Here is a 24,622-nt window from a genome sequence, read left to right on the forward strand (position 1 = left end):
CCAACCAGAATGGAGGCAAAAATTGTAGGAAGCTCTATGATACACCAGCAGCCTCAGAGCATCACCATTGATGCAGGCCAAAGCAAGAAATGGCCAAGATGATTTGGGATGATAATGAGATATATTTTGAAGCTGTTATGCTCTAAGGAAATTTTGGAAAATTAATACCCATGAATGGATAGCGCACAGAAAAATGAACTATCCATGAAATATGTGGACACTCGTGGTACCTAGATATGTTGTCAGCTTTTGATGATGGGGAAGACGGAAGCGTGTGTATATGTGCACGTGTGTCTGGGGGGGGTGCTAGTTATACACTCAGAGAATGTGAAATGACACTACAGGGAAGCCCAGTGCTCTCACTATGGACAAGAAAGCAACCAGAAAATAGTACATCAAAATTAGTCCTTTCTAATGAAATTTTGTTTTTCTGCACATGAAATATTCTGCTGTGATAATAATTCTGCATTTCAGAAGCAGGACCAACTTGGGAAAGGGGAAGGCGGGCTTCCCTCCAAACTCATGCCTTTTTCCCTGCACTCTCCCTCTGGCACAATCCTCCCTAGCACAAGCCTTTTCCTATCTCACCTGCACTCAGAGAAGAGCAGTGCTGGGATACCTGGCTCCTCTGCCAGCTTCCCTTTGAAGTCTGAATGCGCTAAACCTTGCGCATTCAGACTAATTTTATTAAAGCTGGCAGGAGAAGGAGGAGGAAGACACAAGTAAGAAGCACTGCTTTCCTTCTGCCGGCGGGAAAAAGCAGAGGGAGGATTACGCCTCGGGACTGACATGAAAGGACCAAGGACTTGTGGCACGGCAGGGAAGGAATTTTCCAGCATTGGGCTACCAGGTCTGCCAGAAGCTACTGATGTGTGGATTTTGGCACACCCACCAGAGACTGTCAGAAACTGCTGATGCACAGAGTCACTCTCCATCCTCACCCCCCACCCCCAAAGCATGAAGCTCAAAGTAGTTGCTCAGATTCCTGCTTTCCCCTCGAAATGGCCCTTTCAGGAAGTTCCTGTTCTTCAATTCAATAGCTAGTTATCTTTTTTTTATGGAACCTAAAGCCGAAATGCAATTAACAAGAGCTGTGGATAAAATGGTCAGTTGTCAAATATGGTTAGGATGTGTAGACACCAAGCAGTGCAAGCTAAGTGTAAAGCAGTGATCAAGGAAGAGACAGTTTTTACTAACCTCCATAGACTTTCACTTTTCTCCAGCGTATGAATATCGCAATCGCAAGCAGGACAACAAGGGGAATTATTAATAAAGTTGTAATGAGGACAAATGAAACTCCTGTGCCAGTTGTCTGCTCAACACTTTTCTGTTTTTCTTTCTCCTTCACGAGTTCGGTCACTTTGGGTTTACTGTTCACTTTGGTTTCTAGAATTTCTGTTTCTTTACAAGAAAAAAAAAAAAGAGAGGCATTAAAATCCTTGCACTAGATATAATTGACCAACAGGGAAGCACAAATGACACTATCAAACAATACTCTCCGTCTAGACTGACTGGAAGAAGGCGTGGGAAGTGGCTAGCAGCGCGTGCTGAGTGCTGCAGGAGGTTCTAATGAGGGTGGATGCTGAGCAAGAGCTGAGGAGTCGCTGGTATAGTGCTGCAGGTTTGTCCTCCAGTGAAAGAGTTAAGGCATGCCAGGGGGCTCTAGGAAAGGTAAAGGCGCAGGATGAAAGTAAATGGCCACCAGTTAAGGTGTGCTGGGGTCTGCGCCATGGATCATCATGTAACCTCAGCCAGTGCAGGGGTGGCCACATATGAGAAGGCAGACTCCAGGCCGGACTCTCGAAGATACAGGGGAGAATGCAGAGGAAGTGGGACTGCAGACGGCATCTGCTACACAGGCTGGGCTTCCTTACCAGGGGAAGACCTGTGGCTGGAGCCTGGAAAAGATACTCCCAGCTTGGTGTGGGTCTGCAGAACGGAGGGAGAAGTAAAAAAAATGGTGAAGGACTTTTGGAGGGGTGGGAGGAAGGGGGCAGAACAGAACTTATTTCATCAATAATTTTTAATATTCAATCACCATAGGCCTTTATTTTGAGGATTTTTTTTTTTTTTACAGGTTTAATCCTCTTAGTTTGGCCAGGGTACAAACAAATGTGTGTCCCCCTGTGGGCCTGGGTGACAGAGCAGGGAATCCCCTCTCAAACCCTTCACAATCTACAAATTCATGATCTCAGACAAGACACCAAGAAGGAACTGTCCTGACACGAGGACTTGGGCCTTACATTTGATTTTACACAAAATGAAGCTGAGGATTGTCCGAGTGACATTCAAACACCTCTGTTCAATCTGTTCTACTGTATTTTTCCTCATGCTGGAAAAAAAATATTAGGGCAATATTTGACTACTGTGCACGTCTTTAATTTTGCAGAACAGAGGCTGTAATTACCAAGCTTGCCAGACAATTTCTTAATAATGACTATCTATTCAGAGAAACCAGAAATGATACATTAGAGAAAACACATGTACTAACTTTCTCTCCTTACAAGAGATAGTCCCCTCATTTTGGATAGCAAATTGACCAGTTTATTATTTTTTTTGTTATTGTTCCTTAAAACAGTTGCTCTCAATGTATTTCAACAGGAGATAAAGGTTTAGCCTAACTGCTCTTTAAATGTTCTTAAGGGTAGCTCTGATCTACACATTAACCATATCATAGAGTGCATCCTTCCATGGCATGTTCTCTTCTAAAGCAGCGTTTCCCAACCTTTTCAAGTCCAAGGTACACCTACATTAACAAAATTGATGCATAGAACACCGACCTTTATGGGGCTGGCAATGCAGACATGGTGTGGACCAATATGGTCAAAAGAAAAGCTATGGAAGCACTGACAACCCCACCAGTCTATCTTCCAAATGTTAAACTAAGAGAGAGAGAGGGGGCAGACACATACCTGAACTTGCCACAATGAACAGGTCCCTCTACATACAAGTACAGGAAAAGAGAGAAATCGGTGTGATGTGGGCAACCAGTTCAGTTATTCACTTTGGCTGCTGCATTGTGGCTCTCAGAGAGCTCCTCCGAACACTCAGAATGAGAGACATCCAGTGCTCAGAACACGCTCTCAACCTGTCCTACTCAGTGTGGGGATAACACAGAGACCAGGAGGATTCAAAGAAGAAAGCTCAAGAGGAAGAAAAGGGATAAGGCGGTGTTGTGTGTACTGTTTGGGCCTGGCTATTCATGACCTGCACGCTGCCCATTAATAATCACACTCTGGCCTCATTCTGCGGTTAGAAAGAGGCATGCAAGATTACACACATTCTCAGAAAGGTGCATCTACAAGTTTAACAGCCACTGGTGGTGTCTCTTGTTGCTGTGAGGTGCTGAAAGCCCCGGTGTTGGTCTGGATCCGAGTAGCAGGCAGTGGTGTCTTTTCTGATGCCACACTGGTTGGGAAATACTGTTTTAAAGGAAGATGAGTCTGAAGAATTCTTGTGTTTGAAGGAAACAACAAAGTCATTCTTTAACCTTTCATACACTGCCCCCAAGCTCGGCTGTTGACAATCTAGATAGCAGGCCCCTGTCATTCAAATGGTTTCTACCAGCCCATGTTCTGGTAAAAGAATCCCAGTCCCAGTCATTGCACCCAGCTGGCGAGTCAGGTTCCAGAGGGGAAACATTGCCTGTGGCTCCTGGTCAATAACTGCCCACATGATGGCTGGGCAAGAATGGAGGGAAGCAAGATATTAAAATGGGGGAAAACGCTTGGTAGTGGCAACTGAAGGTTTATAGTGTTGTAGTTGCAGTGGATTCCAATTAGGATGCAAGCCTAAAGAAATGGGAGAAACCTCACAAGATAATTTACAAATAGCCAATACAATTCACCCACTTTCAGTATTATCATAGACCTCCCTCTTTATTTCTAGACTAATGAGAGGCGGCTACAATTCTTGGACAAAGATCCTACCTTCTTTTTACTTCAGCAGTCCATTATATACATTGATAAGGACCTTAAGACACCAAAGGACATTAACCAAGAAGAAATGATTGACCCTGGAAATAATTACTGTGGCTCATTCTAGAAAATTCCATGAATATCAAATGTTATTACTGCTATCAAGGCTGCTCCCAGGAGTTCAGGGAAATTGAAAGGAATTGCATAAATAAATTTAGAAGGTTAATATATACTATATATTACTGTAGAGTACAAAGAGTGAAGTTTTTCATAAAGTTCTGGGCTGGCCTTATTGTTTTGTAGCAGCAAGGGAGCCCTGGGTTTGGTTATCAAGACTGGCTTTTGCTCCTTAAATGTGCTGATTCTGCTTCAGAAGCAGCTTTCACAGAATCCCACTCCCACCTCTCCACTCTTCCCCTCCAGTGGGGGTCAGGTGGAAGAAAGGAGAACCAGCCATCTTTCAACAGTAACACATAGGGGCCTATGCACTAAAATATTTCATGTCCTGTTTTATGTAACTCTTTTTCCTGTTACACCGTTATATGTAAACCAGCATGATGCACCTACGAATGTCGGTAGATAAAAACCCGTAAGTAAGTAAATAAATAAATAAATAAATAAATGTCTGCATGTAAATGAAGGAATGTCACATGCAAGTAAAGCTTTAGGCAGACAGACACAAAATAGCGTGGTATGCCTTTTCAGAAGCTATTTAGCATGCACCTAACACCAAATATTTAACACCTGCCTCCCAAGCATGTGTTAATTCTTTATTTTGCACATTAAAATTTAAAATTGTCTACCTGTTTTGGAAATCCCCTGTGATAAGTAGACCCAAGTGAAAGGGCCAATTAGCATGGGAGATTTCCTATCCCACCAATGACCATCTGTTCCGAGAACAGCAATTCCCACCAACATGAAGCCCCTATTCCCCTTCCCTCTAGAATGACGGCAGGATTTATTTTTTGTTACATGGTCTACAGACCAGTTAGATTAGAAAATTTGACAGCTTCACTATTTCATTCTCTAATTACAGGGAAAAGTAGAAGCATACTCTCTTTTTAACAATTGCTTAGGGAAAAAGTATCCACAGAGATTTGAACCTGTGGGAGGAAAAGTGGCTTAGAACAATGGATTGAGAGCTAGGAAAGCCAGGGGTCAAATTCTGCTTCCTCTACTGACACCCATTGTGATCTTGGGCAAGTCTCTATCTTGCATTACTTAAGTACCCAATTAAATTGTAAGCTCTTTTGGGGCAGGTATTTATTATACTTAAATACTTATCACATTGTACAGTTCTACATGTGTCTAGTAGCACCTTAAGAATGATAAGCATTTTTCTTCTGATGCTTTTCCCCTTCCAAACTAATTTAACTAACTCATTTTATATTCCGCAAATTCCAATGCAATTGACCATTGCAAATTAGAGCCAAACATTCACAGTAATAATTGATCAATATATAAGCCGGACCACTTTCTGAGTTACAAATAAGCCCTGGGATTCAATCTAGTGCAGTTAGGAAACTAATTAGGGGGATTATCCATTCTGGGACAGCCCTCCCAATGGCAGAGCTGTAATGGATACCCCTGGGGAAAGGTTTTATAGCAGAGCTCTGTATTGGGCTCTGGGGGCAGTCTAAGTTGGATGTTAGTGAGAGAGGTTAGAGCTTTTTATCTTGAGTTACTTTTTGGCCTACCTGGAGCCTTGGAAACCCTCTAAGACTCTCCAGGGTGGGTTTGGATTACACTGCTATACTCTCCACCTGAGGAACAGAGTGTTTTGTCCAGGGATTGAGTTGAGTTTTGAACCTTTATTTGAGGAGCCCTGCTGAAGGCCTGGACCTTTCTGAGAACCATGAGTAGAAGACTCCCAGGCTTAGGGATGACCTGCCCCTGAAGTGGTGGTGACCTGTTGCAGAGGACATCCAAAATTATCTATTTTGGGGAACAAAGAAGTTCTTTTCTCAAGACCTGGGAGGAAGTATTTTTTCTGCCCCTCTTCCTATCAGTAGACCTGATGCTCCAGCTAGGATCCCTTCCACCCAGGCTCCCCTTCCAGAGAAGATACAACTAACTGTGAGTAATAAAATAATCTGAAATAGGGGAGGACACCCATCTGGTATCTTCAATCAACTCTGGGGCGATAGAGACATTAACTCTCTGTGCCAAGAGGCCCTAGAGGGTCCTAACCTGAAGGCACCACTGCTTAACCTAACCCAGGACAGCAGCTGGATTCCTGGCCTCATTCAAGATTCCTGCACAGATAGAGGACACAGCATTGTAAAAAGAGGGAGATAAAGAGCTATAACTGTGAAGCTGGAAATACTTGTGCCATTCAACCAGGCTGTTTGCAGTAAAGTATTATTTTTGGACACTTACTCAGTGATCCCTGTGTATTCTTTGGCACTTAGCACATGGCACCTAGCACATTGTGTAAAAATTCACCAGGCCCAGGGAATTCAACGCATAAGGCTAGCCATCCCGCACTGGGACCTGAGAGGACTCCTTTCTGCTCCTAGTGAAAAGAACCTGCACCTTGGGAAGGGAAGATTCAGAGGAACTAACCAGGGTCCTTGTGTGTAGAGCAGATAAATAACTATGTCCCCACCTGTGCTGGACCTGCACTCTGGGGAGAGATTACAAACTATGTAATAAATAGCAACAAACCCCAACATAACATAAAATACATAAATTAAAGACATCTAGTCAATAATCAGTCATAAGCCTGTCTAAAAAGAACTGCCTTCACTCTTCCTAAAATTTTAATAATCTGACGCACATCTCAATTCGTTCGGTAATGAGTAATCTAAACTGCTTCTGAAATATATATATATTCTTTTTATGATGGTATAGCCAATAGATTTTGTCCTGCTGAATGCAACAGACAAGCAGAAATATAAAATGGCAACAAATCATCAAGACAACAAGCTCCCTCTCCATAAATAGTTTTATGAATAATAGTAAGCAACCAATGTAATTCCCTCAAATGTGGGATAATACTCTCCCTAAAACCATATCCAGTAATTAGCCGTGCAGCCACATTTTGGACCAAATCCAAGAGGACTTTTGGGAACCCTAAATAAAAGCAATTGCAGTAGTCCAATTTGTTTAATACTAATGCCTGTATAATCGTTTGAAATGTGATTGGGAAACAAATGTCTAATCGTTCGGAGTTTAAAAAAGGCAGACTTGGCAACCATTTTAATTTGTAATCTTAAACACAAACTAGAGTCCAGATAAACCTCCAAATCTCAAGTTTCTAATGAAATCTGCAACTCATTTGTAACAACCTCCAAATGAGGAATATTTGCCAGAACACTGTTTTCTGTATATTCAGTATCAGTTTATTCAAGCCCATCTACTTCTGTATCGTTTTTAAGCACTGACTAATTCATTCCACCAGGGGGCCTCCCATCTGAATTACATGGTATATGAAATTAATATCAGCAGCATATATATAATAGCTGATGCCCAGGGATGACAGTTTACCTAAAGGCTCCAAACATATATCTCAAATAATACAGCTGATAAGAATCTTAACACTATTTGTTGATTTAAAATTTCACAATTTACAAGAAAAAAAATTCATTGTAAATACCAATAACAGATAACTTTAATACAACTAAATATAAAGAAAATTGCTTGACGAAAACAAAAACTAATATTCATCTGACAAGTATATGCACAATAGACCTCTAAATTAAAGTAGGAGAAAATGAGGAAATTAAGAACATAAAGAAATACAGAAAATACAGAAAAAGCTTAGCATATGTTGAACTTGGGCGGGGAACAATCACATTGCCTAGCCTTCACTAACAGCTGCCTCCACACTTTGATTGACCTTGGCAATTCTATTAGCTTCAAGAAATGATCTTAGCTGATCAGGAATAAAAAATACATAACTTGGAGGAAGAGACATCACAGACAATGAGGGGAGCCTGAGTTGATTGCTCCCTCTTACCCCCCTGCTATTTTTTTCTATTTATCTGACCTCCAGTAGTGATTTAAACAGATTCGGGCTTCTGAATAGCTACGGACCCAATCCTAATGACATTGAGAAAGACATCAGTGGACTTATGGCAATATTCTTAAAGCACGATTAAACCAGTGGAGGAGAGACTAAAGATGGCGATAAGTGCGGGCCTGTGCTGGCTAAAAAGAAAACTGTGTAACTTTCAAATGCCCTCAGCTCTCATCTACTGGAAGGCTTATCTCACACTGACTTCACCTTGTGGTTTACAGATCTTATTGTGAATATACAAGGGGTGAAAGAAGAAATCCTCCATACTGTGACAGAGTTGAAAAGTGACATAGAAGACATAGGGAGAAGAGTGGATGAGCTGGAAACCCAGGCTGAAGAGCAAGCAGAATCGACTGTTAAACTGCGATCTTTCATTTAATGCAATCTACAATACAAGAAAAGCTAGAAGATCTGGAGAATCGGTCCAGGAGATGCAACCTCTGCTTTAGAGGGATCCCTGATCATGAAGATTACAATGATGCCATAGCGGTGGTGCAATCCCTGAGCAAACCTCTCCTTTCAAAAGAAGGAGGGGAGGAATGCTGCAGTGATATTTGCATTGAAAGAGTCCATGTTTTAGGTCCAAAAAGAGGTAATTTACCTAAGGATATAATCACTTGCTACCTGAGTTATCAGGTGAAGGAGAAAGTCCTCAGGGCCACTAAAGGCAGGGTCATAAAGTAGCAGTTTATTTTGAACTCTCTACACTAACATTACAAAAATGGAAGTCTCTAAATATGGTTGCTGATGCTTTAAGAAAGAAGAACATCTGATACAGATGGCTATTCCCCTTTGGACTCACTTTCACCATCAGCGGTGTTACCTCTCATATCAAGACCCCCTACTGAAGCAGTAAAGATTTTACAGGCTGTGGGGATAACTGCCAATATAGTGGAGGAGCCAGCTGATAGCACAACTGATCATACTAAAGAAGCTCTGAAATGGCAAAGAGCCACCAACGGACATCGTCGTCTACAGAGACTCTCTAGAGGGTCAAATTCATCCAAGATGTCTGAAACCTGAACTACTTGCTATTTATTCACTGGCTGTTCATTTTTTTATATTTGAGTTATTGCGAATCAGTCTACAGGTTCTATTATAATAGACTGCTGGCGATTTAAATCCTGGCATTTGCTATATTGACTCCAGCATAAGTTGTTCCATGCTTGGTCTAAACAATTGTTTATAGATTTTGTCTATATATTTTAGTACTGTTTTTCAGAAGGTACTTAATCCAGATGGGTCTTTTACAGGATCTATTTTGTATTTGTGGTTTTTGTTTTGGACATCTCACCCACATTCCTTAATTATTGATGGAGTCAGAAAGGGCTCTGCTGCCATTGTATAGGATGGTATGGGGGGGGGGGGGGAGGAAAGGGGATGAGGAGACACTTAACCAAGGATATTTCTGTATTCGGTTTAGAGAGATTCTATACCTGTTATGCTTTGTAGTATCTTTATTGGCCAGATATCAGTTTCTTGGGCACTGACGGCAAATGTTAATCCTTAATTTCTATTATTATTTTATATTTTAGACTAACTTCTTACCTTATTTTATATGGCACATTTTAGGTTTGCCTCCATCAATGCTAAGGGACTTAATTCTCCTTATAAAAGGAGATTGTTGTTTAAAGAAGCATTGCACTTAAAAGCTGATGTGCTATTTGTTCAGGAAACACATTTAAGAAAGAGGGACGAAGGATTGTGAAATGTAGTAAATACTTTCCACAGGATTTTTTGGCATCCAACTCTGTTAAAAACAAGTTTGGTGGGGGTGGGTATATTGGTCTCTAATAAGATCTGTGCAGCATTTCAAGTCTTATATCAGGATACAGATGGATGATACTTAATCTTACAAATGTCTAATCCTAATGGGATGTATATCTTTGTGAATGTTTATGGTCCTAATGTAGATCACTCTAAACTTTTTCAAGAATTACAAACAAAATTAGAGAGTGACACAGGGGACTATTTCATTTTTGGAGGGGATTTCAATATAGTGTTAAATCTGAATGTTGACACGTCAGCGGGGAAAATGTTTGTTCCCAATTCCCAACGATCAGGCTTGAAAGCTTTAATGTGTAAATTTGGGGTAATTGATATCTGGCAATTTTTATATACCAATGCAAGAGATTGCACCTTTTATTCAAAACCACACGATCCGTATTCCAGAATTGATATACCCACCCCACCATACTTGTTTTTAACAGTGTTGGATGCCAAAGTTATTAGTATCTAAATTTACATCTGCAACCATAGTTTTACAATAAGATGACATAGGGAGACGTTTTTGGCATCTGAATGAGGCTTTATTACAAGATATAGATTTATGTAAGAATGTTAATTAAGGAGTACGTAGAATTCAATGGTGATGGTGTTATTTCAGCAGTATCCTTGTGGGAAGGTCTTAAAGTTGTGTTATATGGACATCTGATTGCGAGAGCCAGCTACAAGAAAAGAAGAAAATAATAGAATTAGGTGTGGTTTGGAAACTCAAATTAAAATCTTGGAGCAGGCTCATAGAACACAAAAAAGCCTTGGATCTAATAAAGTTACTCAAGGCAAGGCAGGAACTGCAACAATTGAATATGTCAGAGATATTCCATCAACTAGACCTGACTAAGCAATGCTATTTTGAGGGCAGGAATAAAGCTGGGAAGCAATTGGCCCAATCTTTAAAAAAAATGCAAAGGGCAGCGAACCAAATACTCAAGATCAAAAATCTTGGGGGCAACTGCCTTTTAAAAAGTTTCACAAATTAGAGAGAGTCTATGATGATTTGCATAAAGAAGGTTCATCTATATCACTGGTTTAAATAGATGAATATCTATCTATGGTGGAACTCCCTGGTATTGAAGTAGAACACCAGGATTTACTGAATAGAAACACTGCAGAAATGGAAGTTAAGCAAGCTATAAATGAACTGAAAGTAGGAAATCACCAGGCCTAGATGGGTATACAGGCAAATTTTATAAAGTTTTTGCTGATCAACTGGTGCCATTGTTAATTAAAACATTTAATTATTAGGAGAAACACAGATAGCTCCCCACACTGATGTCACTAGAATTACAGTCCTACTCAAACCAGGGAAGGATGCCAAATTATGTGGATCATATCACCCTATATCTTTGCTTAATATAGATCTTGAATATTTGGTGAAAATGTTAGCCAATTGTTTAGGGAAATTATTGCCTTCTATTGTCCATAAAAATCAATTGGGGTTTATACCTGGGCGTATGGCATCTGATAATGTCAGGAGGGTTTTAGACTTAATTTGGTGGGTGTGTCATCAATCTCTCACTTCATTATTAATGGCTTTTGACAGAGTATATTGACGTTTTTATTTTGAGTATTAGAAAAATTTGATTTGGGTACCAATTTAATTTGCTGGGTTAAAAAGTTATACACATATCCAGAAGCGAGATTAAGATTAAAGGAGGCTATTCTACACCCTTTTTAGTTCAGAGGGGTACAAGTCAGGGATGCCCCTTGTCTCCATTACTTTTTGCATTGGTGATGGAGCCATTTTCCACAAGGATTCGGACCACTATAGATATTAAGGGAATACAGGAGGGAGATACATCATACAATATTTCTATGTTTGTTGATTACATCATTACATGCTTTATTAGTGGAATTGCAGTCTTAAGGCAAAGTATCTAGATTTAAAATTAATATTGATAAGTCAGACATATCTCTTTGGTTATCAGAGGCCAAACAAGTACAACTGCAAGCAACTTTTCCATTTAAATGGGCAACTACTTCTATTAAATATCTGGGAGTACATTTGAGTAAAGAGCAGATTTATTACACCTGAATTATAAAACCATAGTAGATAAGGTGTTTAGGGACTTAGAATTGTGGGATAGATACAATTTGTCATGGTTGTGGCAGATAGCCTCTATTAAAATGAATGTTTTACCTAGCTTCTTATATCTTTTCCAAACCTTACCTATAGCTTTAACTAAGGCATTTTTGAAAACTGTCCAGGCTTGGATATTCAGTTTTATCTGGAAACGAAGGCCACCTAGGGAGGCGAGACATTTTATAACAACCTAAAGCGTTGGGCAGTCTGGGAATTTCCAACTTCAAAAAGCATTATGTAGCAGCACAATTAAGGATGGTAGTGGAACGGCATAAGGTAAAAAACTGTAAACAGTGGGCAACCATTGAACAAGCACTTGCTTGCAATTATGAGTTAATTTTGGCTCCCAACACATTATAGAATATTGCCTTCTCTAATTTCCCCTTATACTAAGCAAACTATACAAAATAAGGGATCGGTGGAAAGGGACATTTTTGGGTACCCGCATCTTTTCAGCTGGGACTCCGATATGCGATTTTAAAGCTGGGTTAAAGCTCCAATTCCTTCCGACGGTGGAGGAATTTAGGGTTACAGTTTATTGGTCAGTTTGGGACGCAGGCAGAATGGTAGGGTTTAATAAACTTAGCGAAATGTTTCATTTGAATCCTGCAGATTATTTTGCATACTTGCAACTATCCCATGATGTGAATTTTAGTCATATTAAATCACATTTAATAGGAAATAAATCATTGTTTGAAGGTTTGTACTTCTCGTCTCAACCTAGTACAAAAGTGATATCTAAATTACATATTTACTTGTTAGGGGAATTGAAGTCTAAACCAACACATCTCAAAGCTTGGGAAAGTGATATTGGAAGTCTTTTAGAGGAAGCGGAATGGGATATCTGCTTTATTTATCTAAGGCAGAGCTCCTTAGCAGCTCTTTTGGTTTTGAATGAATATAAATTACTTTTCCACTGGTATGTGACACCAGTTAAACTTCATAAGGTTTACCCAAATGTGTCTGACAGGTGCTGGAAAGATTGTGGACAAGAAGGCACCATGTTCCATATTTGGTGGTGCTATACAAAAATATCCACATTTTGGGATAGTGTACTAAATCTCTTTTATGAAATCATACAATGTAAGGTGCCTAAAAGTCCTTGTTTCTTTTTACTTTCTTTTCCTCCACTGGATCTCAGTTAAGTACCAGCAAATATTTCTTTCTCAAATCGCAATAGCTACACGCATGGTGATTGCTGCACATTGGAAATAAGTGGATTGCCCAACTATCCTGAAAGTAGAGCCGGAATTGTTTTCAATATTTACCTTGGGAAATTGACAGCAGCTCAAATGGACAACATGGACAAATTTATGAAAATCTGGCAACAGTATCCATCATGGACACAGAAAAGTAGAAATGGTGAGCAACTGAACTGTTTTCTAATGCAGAATCTTCCCTATTTTCGGCATGTTTGGATTGGTTAAGCGGGGGAGGGTCTTAGAGGTTATGGGACGGGAAAATTGTATTGATTTCCTAATTTTTATATATCTAAGCAATTCTATTGTTATTTAAGTTTGTGCATTGTTTTTGGAATCAAAAATTTAAATCACAAAAAAAGAATGCATAACTCACATTATAATAATTAATAATACATTTGCATGGAAAGCAAAGAAAAAAAAAGTTGCAGAAAGAACTTGAGTTTCTTGGTGGATGGCAAGAAACAAATTCCTTTTTGCCTATCTCATCCTAGCAAAGTCAGGAAATATTCAAATTCTCTGTCCCAAAAGTCAAGATGCATGATCATATTAGTATCGTGTTAAAAACAAATACCACCAAGTGTGCCTATCATGCACATCCTGCCCGGTTTTCCAATTAACATTGTCTGAAGGTGTTTATGTTCCTTCAGGAGCTTCCATCTATGTTTTCCTTTAGGCAAGTAAAATAATTTATTCATTCTAGAGTCCAGTCAAACAGTCCAGATGAATGAGTTATGCCTACCGACCAGCAGATGGAGACTGAGATTAACAGGTTAGATGGTCAACCCTTATATGCATCCATGCTGAACTCAGCCTGCCAGTATTACCTGTAACAAGCTAACTTTGGAAATTTAAATCCCATTAACCAGAAGGCTTCCCATATACAACAACAAAAACATGACAGGACAAACAAACTATGTACAGATCGATACTTTCATGCTTACCATGAACTGACCATCACTCACTTCTGTTCTCAGTAATCAGGAATCAAAATGTTTGGCAGAAGAGGAAGGGTTCTGGATTGGTCTGACTGAACTCAAGGAAAGGAAATTATCAGGTATGAAAATTTTTCTCCTTCCTCTTCATCCAGTCAAACCAGTCCAGATGAATGGGATGTACCCAGTCTACTCCTATATACGGTGGAACATTGCCAAACCTGCTTTCAATACCTCTGTGGCAAAGAATGTCTCCTCTCTAGCTCTCATTTCCAAGTGATAATGCTTTGAAAAAGAATATAAAGAAGATCTAGCCACTGCTTTACAAAGCTCCTGTGGGGAAACCAATCAGAATTTTGCCCAAGTGGTCACCTGATCCCTAGAAGAATGAGCCCTGACTTCCTGAGGTAAGGGATTACTCCAATCAACGCAAACTGCAGCAATGACATCCTTAATCCAATGTGCAATAGAAGCCTTGGTTGCTGCTGTGCCTTTCCTATGCCCACTGAATAACATGAACAGATCTGATTTCCAAAAACTATTCATGTGTAAAGGAGTGTTTCTCCTATCCAAGGAGTAGGCGGCTCCTGCTAATAGTCTGTCCTATTTGCAAGTAATGTAACTCTTGATTTTATGCTGCTAAGGTAAGCAGACTAGATCAGACACTAATTTATAAGTCTGGATACCCTAACTTCGTGACAGGGTCAAACTAGTGAAGTAAGCAATTTTTTCTTGGCTTTCTGTTGTGCTGTAAATAATACAAGTATCTTCTAAAGCAAAGGTCTGGCATTCAGACTGCTCTGTCATATAAAGACCGCTCAATATCACATCATGACTTTCAGATATCTCAAAAGAACTCGCCTCACATCCAAATAATGAAGCACTTTGTACTCTTATCCTCCTGCTTAGTAAATGAAGGCAGACAACCTGATTCAAATGAAAGGCCAGTACCACATTCAGAAGAAAGGACAGTACTGTATGAATTTTGACCATATGCCCTTGTGAACACCAAAAATGCTTCACTGCAAGAAAACATCTTCAACTTTGAAATCCTCCTAGCTGAACAAATCACCACCAGAAAAAACACCTTCATGGTAAGTAGCTTCAACAAAATCATCCTGATAGGCTTAAATTGAAAATTAGCCAAAAAGGATAAAACTAAGCTCAGATTCCAAAATGGAAGTAGATCCCTTACTGTGAATCTAATAGGTTTCACTCATCTCAGGAAATGCGAAACCTCCAGATGAGATGACAACAATTTTGTAAACATACAGCCTCTATAGCATGCAATAGCTACAACCTGTGCCTTCAAGAATTTAAGTGCTAAGCCTTTTCACCAGATCTCCCTGCAAAAACTCCAGAATACAAGGCACTGATGTCATCTAGGGAGAAACTTTCCTATTAGAGTATCATTGCTCAAAAATTCTCCAAATCCTCTCATAAACCAAAGAGATACAAAATGCAAGAGAGACAACAAAAGTTGCTCTGGTCTCCAAACGATTGATGGACCATGTCGATTCTTCCTGCAAACATGGACCCTGAGCAAAGTGACTTAGGATAGCGAGTCCCCCAGCCAGATAGACTGGCTTCTGTCATCAATGTAATCCATCCCGGGGATTCTAGTTCCACTCCCTTCTCCAGATTCCTGGAATCCAGCCACCAGTTCAAACTCTCTTTGACATGGCCCGGTACAGGAAGCTTTAAGAGTAATTCCTGAGATTGAGGGGCCCCATCTGGACAACAGTGCTCTCTGAAGAGCCTATGCTCCCTTGCCCAGGGAAATAGAAACAAAGCTCTGCCATGGACCCCAAAAGCTGCAGGTAACTCCAAATTGATGGGCTCTTGACAGAGATCAACAATAGAACTTGTTGTAGCAGCTTCTGAATGCTTTGGCATGTCAGAAGAACATGACCTAAGTCCATGTCAAACAGAGCTCCCAATATTCCAGCATTTGGGATAGAACTAAACTGCTCTTGGTGAAATTCACAACTGCTCTTGTGAAATTCCTGTAAAAACTCTACTACTCTCATACTTTCTCAATGGTCCACATACTTTCTTATTTCAACTTCACTCTTATGAGACTATCATTCAGGTAGGGATGAACCAATATCCCTTGCTTTCTCAATGCCTTATATCACCGCAAAATGAAGATATTTCTGATGCACCTCCCTTATCGGGATGTGTACATAAGCCTCTGTAAGGTCCAAACAGGAACTAGCCCCCTGTCTCATTGCCTACATTATGAAATGAGAAATCCTGAGGAACCTGTTGACCTGCTTTAAATCCAGAATGGGATGCAAGGATCCTTCCTTCCTTCTTAGGAACAGCAAAATAAATTGAATACCATCCCAGACCCTACTGGTGTTTCAGAACAGGTATCACTGCTCCCAAAGAGAGAAGTCTCCTGAGGGTTGCTTTTATCGCTGATCACTTTTGGACAGTGTGACACGGGGAAACACAAGAGTGTTGAAAAAAGGATAGGAAAATTCCAAGGCATTACCATCTTAAATTATTTCTAATATCCTTTGATCTGAAGTGATTTGGACCCAACACCAATAAAATTTTGACAGGTGGTCACAAATCTCTGGAATTAGAGACTGGGCCCTCAAGACCTCATTGGGAGTTATGTGAGGAACTGGCAGTCCCTTAGGAAGTCTCCTTAGAGACTCTTTTAGCTGAGTGAAATATGCCAAAGGGCAGAGTCTTCTGACCACCAGACAAATGTCCCTGCTGAAATCTACTGTTCCAAAATCTACTACAGATCAGGACTGACTGCGAAGATCCCTTTGGCCTATCTTCTGGAAGTCTTGGTACTTTGGACTCACCTCAAGTCTTGCCCATTTGTTTCAAGATCTTCACCAAATAAATGACTGCCTTTAAAGGGAAGCTTTGTCAAATTAGACTTAGATATTGAAACCACAGAATAGCTGCAGAACCAAAGCAATCTTCTGGCCACCACTATGGATGCCATACTTCTTGCCTAAGAATACCATTTATATTGCTCCCAGTTCTAAACAGAAGGATTCCTCAGCAACCTCACCAGGAGGAGACGAGGCTCGGGAGTATGCCCCCTCAGTGCGCCAACTCCTGTGTTCAGCACTTCCGTGCCTTGCTCGACTCTGGGGCTATGGCAGATCCAGAGTCTGGCACCATAGGCAGGGAACCCTGCTCAAGGAATCTTTACTCGATTCAGCATGGAGGGAGCTAAAAGAGGTCTAACGCTAAACAGAAGAATGGTTCTATTTACTGACCACCCTGTGGAGTTCCACTATCTTCCATCCTCAATTCTGCTGGGATCTAAGCAACATTCTCTCACAATGATAGCAGTTGGTGGAGTCATGATTATGTTCCAGACACTTATAGCAAATGTCATGGCCATCTGTGATGGACATCTTAGACAGTGAGCTCTCTGGGGACACAAATACCTACAGTACCTGAATATAACCTACTTTGAAGTACCTGAAAAAGCAGAATATAAATCAAATAAATAAGTAAATAATCTTACAGCCACAGACAATCCTTGAAACTAGTGGGTGTGGCCCTCTTAGAATCTGACATCTCGCACTTTTCTTCTTTCTGCAAAGTACTGTTGAGGGTCTACCGAGACAGCGAGTCAAAAAGAAAAAACTGAAAATAGAATGCAAAAGCAGAAAGATAAAGAACTTCAAGACATAAAAAAAAAAAGAGAGGCTCACAAGGCAGCACATACGGGGAACTCCCATGCATGCTCCGTAGTAAAACTTAACTGAGCTGGAGAAGATGGGTCCATTGGTGCCATCAGATGATGTCACTCCACATGTCATGGCTAATTCAGTCCTGCTTGTTGATGGAGAATTTTCCTTTACATCAGTGTTGTGCCACCTTATAGAGTTATATTTTATTAACCAGATCTTGTTTAAACGACAGGACACCCATTATTTTCTCTTTTTTGGACCTTTCTCTCAAGGGCTACTCTATCATATAAAGCAGCTAGCCTGCTATACTAATTAATAACCAATTCTGAGACATCCTGAACCACTGGGCTATTTTTTTTATATTCAAAATTATTTATTAAGTGTATTTATCAAAATTATTTATTAAGCATATAACAACATTCAACAAAAACACAGAACATAACAACTAGACTACAATCATGTCTTAAACAAACTACTGGGTTATTTATTTAACTTACAATTCTTATATTCTGCATCTTCCTTGTCAGACTATCCTGCACTAGACTTCAAGTCTTCAGCTGTTATGCACTAAAGAGGTGGAACATGCTTCTATTAAACATTTAGTGCTCATCTACCTCACCTTTAGGAAAAAAGCGAAAGCATGGCTTTTTAGCCAAGCATTCCCAAGAGAAACCTCCTGTCCAACAACCTAATTACCACAGGTATTCCTATTTCTAGGCCAACAATGAAGAAACTGTATATGAATGTCTCAAAATGTACAGATGCTCAATCATTGTTGTCTGTTAAAACAGATTACATAATTAATTCTATTGTAATCAGCTTTGAGACCATGCGTGGTAAAAAGCAGAATATCAAACATCAATAAATGAAATAAATAATTTTGGAATTTATCTAATCAACTTGTGTTCTGATGGTTTTAACCACCTTTGTGCATGACTAACCTGTCAGAAAATAGTATCAGGAAATGATCAGACCATGGGACATCATTCACTCTCACTTGCTGTACACAATGCACTGACACAGGACTAAACAATAAATCCAGAATGTGTCCCTTTTGTTGTGTAAGCTAGTTAATCAATTGGGCCATACCAATGACTGACATTGCTGTCAAATTCCCTAGCACTCTGTGATTCACATATGTCTACAGGTAAACTGAAAACTCCTAAAATGATTAAAGCAGTGGAACTAATTATAGAAACATAGAAATGACGGCAGAAGAAGACCGAATGGCCCATCCAGTCTGCCCAGCAAGCTACGCACTTTATCCTTTTTTTTTTTTTATCTTTTTCTATCACCCACCTGTTACTATTGGCTTCCAGTACCCTCCAGCCCTAATTCCCCTCCACCCCACCACCAATGTAGAGAGCAGCGCCGTATCTGCATCCAAGTGAACATCCAGCTCAATTAGGGGTAGCAACCACTGCAACAAGCAGGCCACACCCCTGCCCCTTACTCTTACCCACCCCTGTTTTTTTTTTTGGAGATGGCAGCCCTCCATCCTTCCGCTCCGTGAAGGTGGGACACCAACCACTGGCATCCCGCTCCGTGAATGCCTCTGTGGCTACTGCCGCTCCGTGCAGTGTTTTGCTGCCTTTTTATTCACGGCAGCAAAACACTGCACGGAGCGGCAGTAGCAGTTCCTGTACTAGCCTCACCCCCATGGATGCCTCTGCTCAGTGAGGGTAGAAGGTACACACTATGGAAAAACATGCATACTTTTACCTACACAAGGGTGGGTAATTCTCAGACAGCAGATAGATGAGGTAAATAGCTATTTATCTGCGTAGAATGCTTTGAAAATTGCTCTCAAAGTGGTAAAGATCCATACAAGGATAACCTGATTTTTACTATTACTAATACAAGGGCCAAGGGAGCACAGTAATACCCTAGAAAAAACAACACACACCCAGGTTCCTGGTAACAGTAAATAAGGAACAGGGGGTATTTGTTGCAAGTTCACTGACCTGGTGGGGAGGGAACCAGGTATTCAGCTCACCCCGACACCATGTCTGGGGCTCCCTAGAGTCCTTTTCGGATTTTCTCCAAATAGCTGCAGCCCCCCAAACCCTTTCCTTCTATCTGAAAATATCACGAATTTCCGCACACTAGAAACAGTTCAGTTTTTTTGCTCTTTTACTTAGAGATACCAAAATAAACATGGAAATGACTATACAGCAACCATTGGATAAATGGGGAAAGTTATTTTTCCTAATCAACCCACAGAGTCCTCCCAACAAAAATAGGAAGAGGACAGCAAAAGGGAAAGGACAGGAAAGCAAAACATCCTTCCCCTTAAGGGTTTTTTGGGGTTTTTTTAGGTTAGGCAACCAATGCTCCTTAACGCCTTTGAGTCTCTTTGGAGTAGGATGAATGAATTAGTTAGAGGCCCCTTAACAAAAGCACTGATTTTTCGGGGGGGTTTCACAAGCAAAAGAGCATGAAAATACTAAAAGGAGGGGTCCTGCAGGTTCACAAACATCACCACTTAATACTGTGACCACTAAGCACTGGTCATGAAACATAGAAACACAGAAACATACAAACATGACAGCAGAAAAAGGCCATCCAATCTGCCCATCTGCCCAATTAATTTAGCATTATAATTCTCATCACTTCTTTAGAGATCCACTGCATTGCTCCCACGCTTTTTTGAATTCAGATACTGTTGTTGTCGTCTCCACCACTTCAACTGGGAGGCTGTTCCACACACCCACCACCCTCTCTGTAAAGAAATATTTCCTAAGCTTACTCCTGAGTCTACCCCCCTTTCAATCTCATCTCATGACCCCTTGTTCCACAGCCTCTGATAAAGGCTCATATCCTGTGCATGGAAACCTCTGAGATATCTGAATGTTTCTATCACATATCTTGCCTTTCCCCTAGGGTATATATGTTCAGCTCTTTAACAGGCCAATTTAGTACTGTTAACCCGCGTTTGGCCGCGTGTTTTCGACGGGCTAGTTTTACCCCTTATTCAGTAAGGGGTAATAGTGCGTCAAACGCGCGGCCAACCCCCCCCCCCCCCCCCCCCCCGAAACTAATAGCGCCTGCAACATGCAAATGCATGTTGCAGGCGCTATTAGTTACTCCTGCGCGATTCAGTAAGTAAAATGTGCAGCCAAGCCGCACATTTTACTTTCAGAAATTAGCGCCTACCCAAAGGTAGGCGTTAATTTCTGCCGGCACCGGGAGAGTGTACAGAAAAGCAGTAAAAACTGCTTTTCTGTACACCCTCCGACTTAATATCATGGCGATATTAAGTCGGAGGTCCCAAAAGTAAAAAATAACTAAAAATTATAAAATTAAAAAAAATTTTTAAATCAGCCCACGGCTCGTGGGTTGAAAACCGGATGCTCAATTTTGCCGGCGTCCGGTTTCCGAACCCGTGGCTGTCAACGGGTTTGAGAACCGACGCGGCAAAATTGAGCGTTGGCTGTCAAACTCGCTGACAGCCGCTACTCCTGTCAAAAAAGAGACGCTAGGGACGCGCTAGTGTCCCTAGGCCTCTTTTTACTGCGGACCCTAATTTGAATTTTTTTTTTTACTGAATCGCACGCACAGGAGAGTGGCCTGTGCGCACGCCCGCTCTCCCGCAACTTTTACTGTAGCGGCCTGTAAGTCTATCCCCATATGCTTTAGAATGAAGACCACTGACCATTTTAGCAGCCACCCTCTGGACCGACTCCATCCTGTTTATATCCTTTTGAAGGTGCAGTCTCCAGAATTGTACACAGTATTCCAAGTGAGGTCTCACCAACATCTTCTTCCCATAGGATGGTTATCAAAGTCCCCACTGTGTGTACAGTTGCCACTCTGGCCCAGGGCAGTAGGGAAAATACAGTCCCCTTGGGCCACAGCTCCAGCAGGAAAGAATACAGCAGATGGAGTTCCAAACTCCCTCTCCTTTGTCCTGGAGCAGAGCTGAATTCTGGATCCCTTTAGGTTCTGTCTTTTGAGAACAGAAACAGCTATTTCCTTTCTTTCTCTGATCCTCCTGCATCCCAAACTGGCTAATCAACCCCTCTCCAAAATGGCTATGCTCCAGTTTCTGATGCCAAGAAAAACTGAAATCCTCTGCTCAGTCCACAGGGACCAGAGAAAAATAAACACCCCACAGGAAGTGCAGATACTATTGGCGGCTGAACTACAGGCAATTCCCTATAAGCAGGGTCTTACACAAACTGGAGAATGCTCTGCAGCCTGTAACTGCATCACTTGCCCTGTGTACAACTGAACCATATGTGCGCGCTGTTTTTTCCAGTCGGAGTGAATACTTTGCAAACATACAATCACAGTTTGCTCATATCTAGCAGTTGCATTTTGGAAGGCAGCTTGTTTTAGAAGTATCCAAAGCTCTGCCATCCTAAATCCTGATCAGGGACAGGATCTGCAGTCTCTTAAAATGTATATTCCTTTCTTCCTGGTCCATCAAGGACAACTAGCAGGAGGTCTTGGAAACACAGATAGAGTTAAAGTACTGGTAGAGGTCAAGAATATTTCAGAATTTGCCACCCCTCTTCCTGATCACATTATAGAAAGATATCTTTGATGTAGCCTTAGGGGTTTCTTCTGGTGCTCTCTGGCTCTCTTTCAGCTTATGAGAGTCACTGTTGGATCATGGGGCTCCCTGAATAGGCTCATTGGGGAAGCTGCAAAACTACTGAACAACCATCAAACTCTACTGGCATATGCATAACCTTCAAGTTTTGTACAAACTAACTATTTTCTAAAATGTCATTCTCTCCTTCTAATAGTATAAAACACTACACTAACATACTTAAGAGAAGCACCTAACGTACTGACTTTTGGAGCTGGCTAGGTTAAAATGCTCCTTTGTAATTACAGCATTATTTCATCTTGAATACTCTTGTACAGGTGGAAACAGACTATGTCTATTGGCATTCAAATAAGTAATCACCAATAACAATTTCAAAAAATGGTATTGTACAGCAGCTCAATCTTATGCTACACAAAGTGATTCTAGATCTCTGAAAAGACAAATGACAAGTCAAAGGAAATCAGAATGCTCTCAGCTCTTGGTCTGAATGCTCTTAGGCTAGCCATACCTGTTATTTCTTGTATCTCAATTCCAGCCTTTTTCACTGAACGATGTTCTGCTTCTGCAATACAACACAGCTTGTAAAGACCACATGAGGCATTAGAAAGACCCCTAACCAAATGATTATCTGGGAAATTTCAAGTCAAATACACTCTCTGCAGTCAAACCTGAGATCTATTTCAGTCTTGATAGCATGCTCAAGTGAGAATGCAAGTTCAAATATACTCCCACATGTGCGCGCACATACATACACACACACACACACACATATATATATCACGATATGCACTTGACAAGATCACAAACACACATATACATACACAAATGTATATCATAATTTTTATTTATGTAAAATCACACTATACTTTTGATCCTCACATACTCACATATCACAATATTCACTTCTTGTTAATGTGTATGCACATGCGCATTTTACTGTGTACGTTCCTTCCTAACCTAAGACATGGCCAGTCACTAGAGCCGAGCTCTCCTCTGATAACTGCAATACTTCATCAGGAAAAGCAGTATCCAAGTCACTATTATACAGCCTGTCCGAATAACCTTGGTGAAAGCCTTATTTCAAGATGAAGAATGACACTGAAGCCTAATCATGTGTAAATTTGTACATATCACCTGCTGAGCTTTATTGTATTGAAATTGTTTCATTGTATTATTTTGTTTTCCTGGTAAACTTTTATGAATGTTTATGCTATAACCCACTTCGAGCGTTGTAGAAGTGGGGTAGAAATCTTTTTATATAAAATAAAATAAAACCCATTGTTCTGAAAATCTACCCCATTTAACAGAAGGCGTTTACCATCTGGCTATATCTCAGATTCACTAAGCACTCTTTTGTTAGAAAATAGCAGAGATATAACAGCAAAGAAATTAAAACATACTTTCTGTAGGCATGAACTTCCATACTGTGTTGGCAAAAGCATCTCCCACATACACAATTCCATCTTCTGAGGCAGTAATATCGTGGGGCATGACAAAACCCTATCAAAGCAAAAACACACAGTAACAGTTAAAAAGTGTAAGTACCATACTGCGTTTGACCAATGCTCTAATGAGGCAAGCATTCTGTCAGACACAGGCCACTCCATGTCACTTGGAAGTTCCCAGCAGATCCTAATGGGGAGATTCATTCCCTGTTGCTTACTCCCAGAAGGAAGAGCTGACAACCTCCATATCTACCTGACTAATAACTGTTAATGGATCTGCCCTACCAGAAATTGTCCATGTCTTGTTTAAACCCAGCTATACTATTGGTTTATTGATCCATGGACAATTTGTCTATCATCCTGCAATGTTGTCCTTTAAAAAGCAAACTGTTCAATTTAGTCACAAGGTAAAACTTAGCACCAACAAATCTACTGATTGGCATGAAGAAAGTTCCAGATTACAGAGGCTCCCAGCAATTTGAGGCACTATCAAAAGTATATAGTAAATTGTAGATATTGCATATAAAATCTCTGATGGCACTGATAAAATTATTCACCTTATTGCCTTCAATCATTCCTTGACTATCAAAATCCACAAACAAAGGTACAATAGGACCTCACTCACAATGCATTCACATGGGTTATGCAGTCAGGTTCAGACAACCACAGGAGTTTCAATTTAAAAAAAAATATGTTTATATTTTCTGTTTTCATGGCTTTGTTGCTACCCTGAAATGGCTGCATTTTAGCATACTGTTATCCAAAATAAGAGTACTGGTCGGGGAGGCTGTTCTGAATTAGGCCATTTGCTCCATTGCTTAACTGTAAACTACAATTCTACAACCTTCACCTTTCATGATACTTCAAAGCAGATTAAATGCAGGTACCGTAGGTATTTCCCTATTTCCCAGAGAGCTTGCAATCAAAGGGGCTAATTTTCAAAAGCATTTACACGTTCAAAACTGGATTTTAAATGTGTAAATGCACTTTACTTGTGTAAGTGGGCTT

At 40.5% G+C, this 24,622-nt stretch overlaps 1 protein-coding gene across 3 annotated transcripts in view; it reads right to left on the bottom strand.

The window, feature by feature from the left end:
• Window positions 1-24,622, bottom strand: part of PAM (peptidylglycine alpha-amidating monooxygenase) — a 780,628-nt gene that overhangs the window by 40,456 nt on the left and 715,550 nt on the right. For 2 of the 3 annotated variants that reach the window (XM_029572646.1, XM_029572654.1), the window contains 3 exons: window positions 23,570-23,669; window positions 22,678-22,731; window positions 1,198-1,401 (listed from right to left, as the gene is read on the bottom strand). In XM_029572646.1, coding sequence (XP_029428506.1) covers window positions 1,198-1,401; window positions 22,678-22,731; window positions 23,570-23,669 — 358 coding nt within the window. Of the gene's footprint in view, window positions 1-1,197; window positions 1,402-10,221; window positions 10,386-22,677; window positions 22,732-23,569; window positions 23,670-24,622 lie in introns of those variants that run through there. The other variant, XM_029572664.1, reaches the window with a different exon arrangement.

Source organism: Rhinatrema bivittatum, chromosome 1 (genome assembly GCF_901001135.1).
Source record: "Rhinatrema bivittatum chromosome 1, aRhiBiv1.1, whole genome shotgun sequence".
Classification (NCBI taxonomy): domain Eukaryota; kingdom Metazoa; phylum Chordata; class Amphibia; order Gymnophiona; family Rhinatrematidae; genus Rhinatrema; species Rhinatrema bivittatum.